Consider the following 2,070-nt stretch of genomic DNA (forward strand, 5'->3'; position numbering starts at 1 on the left):
CTGCGGACCTTGGCGTTCCCGGGAAGCCCGCCGCTCCCTGCCCGTTTTCCAGCGGAGGCCGGGGGCAGCCTCGTTCCGGGCGGAGCTCGGCTCAAGGCAGCAGAGACCCTCCCTCCCCGCCTTGCTGCACGGAGACCCCCAGAGGCTCTGGCGACTCAGTGGCGCGGCCCAGGGACCGCGGCTGGCGGATTTGGCGTCGGGGAAGGGCCTGGGCGAAGCTCAGCTGGGCCGGGCGCACATTCAGCACCTCTGAGCATCCGGGAGTGGAGTGGGGCGCTGAAGCCTGGCCGAGCCTGCGCTGTTTCCCAGTCCTGACTCCCGGCTGGGGCCTCTCCCTCCCGATCCCCGGCCCTGGCCCTCCAGGAGCGGCTGGCCCAGTGCCAGGACCAGAGCAGCCGGCATGCCGCGGAGCTGCGGGACTTCAAGAACAAGATGCTGCCGCTGCTGGAGGTGGCGGAGAAGGAGCGGGAGGCGCTCAGGGCGGAGGCTGACAGCGTCGCGGGGCGCGTGGACCGTCTGGAGCGGGAGGTGGACTATCTGGAGACCCAGAACCCAGCCCCGCCCTGTGTGGAGATTGACGAGAAGGTGGCTGGAGGGCCGGGGACCAAAGGCAAGGGCAGAAGGAATGAGAAGTACGACATGGTCACAGGTGAGTGGCCCGAGGCGGGCCCCTAACTTGTATCCTGCCTGGCCTGCGTCTTACTCTGTTTTTTCCCTGTCCCGCTTCACTGTGGCTCTGTCTTCTGGAGTGTTTTAGGGAACGCTCTGTAATGCCAGGCCCATTCAGAAGGGGTTCTGGGAACCCAGGCGCCAGTGCACCCTCTTTTTTCCAGTTCCCCCTGTGAGCACAGCAGGTCCCCTACATACGAACCCCTTCAGTTGGCAAACTTCGAAAGACGAGAATGTGTGTTCACATGCCCAGCCGCCGTAGTTCAGGTGACTGGCATATGCTGTCACGTGTGTGCATCCTCTACAAGTGGTTGTGCTTCTGTGTATTTTACAGTGCTGTCTAGAGTACCGTGGTACAGTGTCTTTATTTAGCGCCCAGGATGCCCAGGGAAGCAGGCATAAAAGCAGCGGCGAGGTAGCTGGTACAATATAGCCAGTTGTGTTAGTTGGGTACTTAGGCCTCCTCTGTCGGACGCATGAGCACACTCTCGGGACGGAACTTGCTCATACGAAGGAGACTTGCTGTGGAGGCATCTGCTGGGCAAATGCCTGCCGTCCTTTACACAGCCCACCCTGGGGGAGTTCCGGCCGTGGACATCTAACTCTCGCCTCTGTTTCCTTTCCTTGCTTTGCTCCTTCCCACCAGACTGCGGCTACACGATCTCTCAGGTGAGATCCATGAAGATTCTCAAGCGGTTCGGCGGCCCGACTGGTCTGTGGACCAAAGATCCGCTGGGGCAGACCGAGAAGATCTACGTGTTAGACGGGACCCAGAACGACACGGCCTTCGTCTTCCCAAGGCTGCGTGACTTCACCCTCGCCATGGCTGCCCGGAAAGCTTCCCGGGTGCGGGTGCCCTTCCCCTGGGTAGGCACGGGGCAGCTGGTGTACGGGGGCTTTCTTTACTTTGCCCGGAGGCCTCCCGGAGGGCCTGGAGGCGGTGGCGAGATGAACACCCTGCAGCTCATCAAATTCCACCTGGCCAACCGCACCGTGGTGGACAGCTCGGTGTTCCCAGCAGAGGGCCTGATCCCCCCGTACAGCCTGACCGCAGACACCTACATCGACCTGGCGGCCGATGAGGAAGGCCTTTGGGCTGTCTACGCCACCCAGGAGGATGACAGGCACTTGTGTCTGGCCAAGTTGGATCCGCAGACACTGGACACGGAGCAGCAGTGGGACACGCCGTGCCCCAGAGAGAATGCAGAGGCCGCCTTTGTCATCTGCGGGACGCTGTATGTCGTCTACAACACCCGCCCTGCCAGCCGGGCCCGCATTCAGTGCTCCTTTGATGCCAGCGGCACTCTGAGCCCTGAACGGGCAGCGCTCCCGTACTTTCCTCGCAGATACGGTGCCCACGCCAGCCTCCGCTACAACCCCCGGGAGCGCCCGCCCTACCCC

The 2,070-nt window shown here is 62.8% G+C and overlaps 1 protein-coding gene across 1 annotated transcript in view; it reads left to right on the forward strand.

Moving 5' to 3' along the window:
* The window catches only part of OLFML3 (olfactomedin like 3), a 2,918-nt gene that overhangs the window by 377 nt on the left and 471 nt on the right, over positions 1-2,070 (forward strand). The window contains exons 2-3 of the mRNA XM_008058382.1: positions 364-649; positions 1,316-2,050. Coding sequence (XP_008056573.1) covers positions 364-649; positions 1,316-2,050 — 1,021 coding nt within the window. The remainder of the gene's footprint in view (positions 1-363; positions 650-1,315; positions 2,051-2,070) is intronic.

The sequence above is a fragment of the Carlito syrichta genome, unplaced genomic scaffold (assembly GCF_000164805.1).
Source record: "Carlito syrichta isolate Samal-C Ts95f unplaced genomic scaffold, Tarsius_syrichta-2.0.1 Scaffold303316, whole genome shotgun sequence".
NCBI classification, from domain to species: domain Eukaryota; kingdom Metazoa; phylum Chordata; class Mammalia; order Primates; family Tarsiidae; genus Carlito; species Carlito syrichta.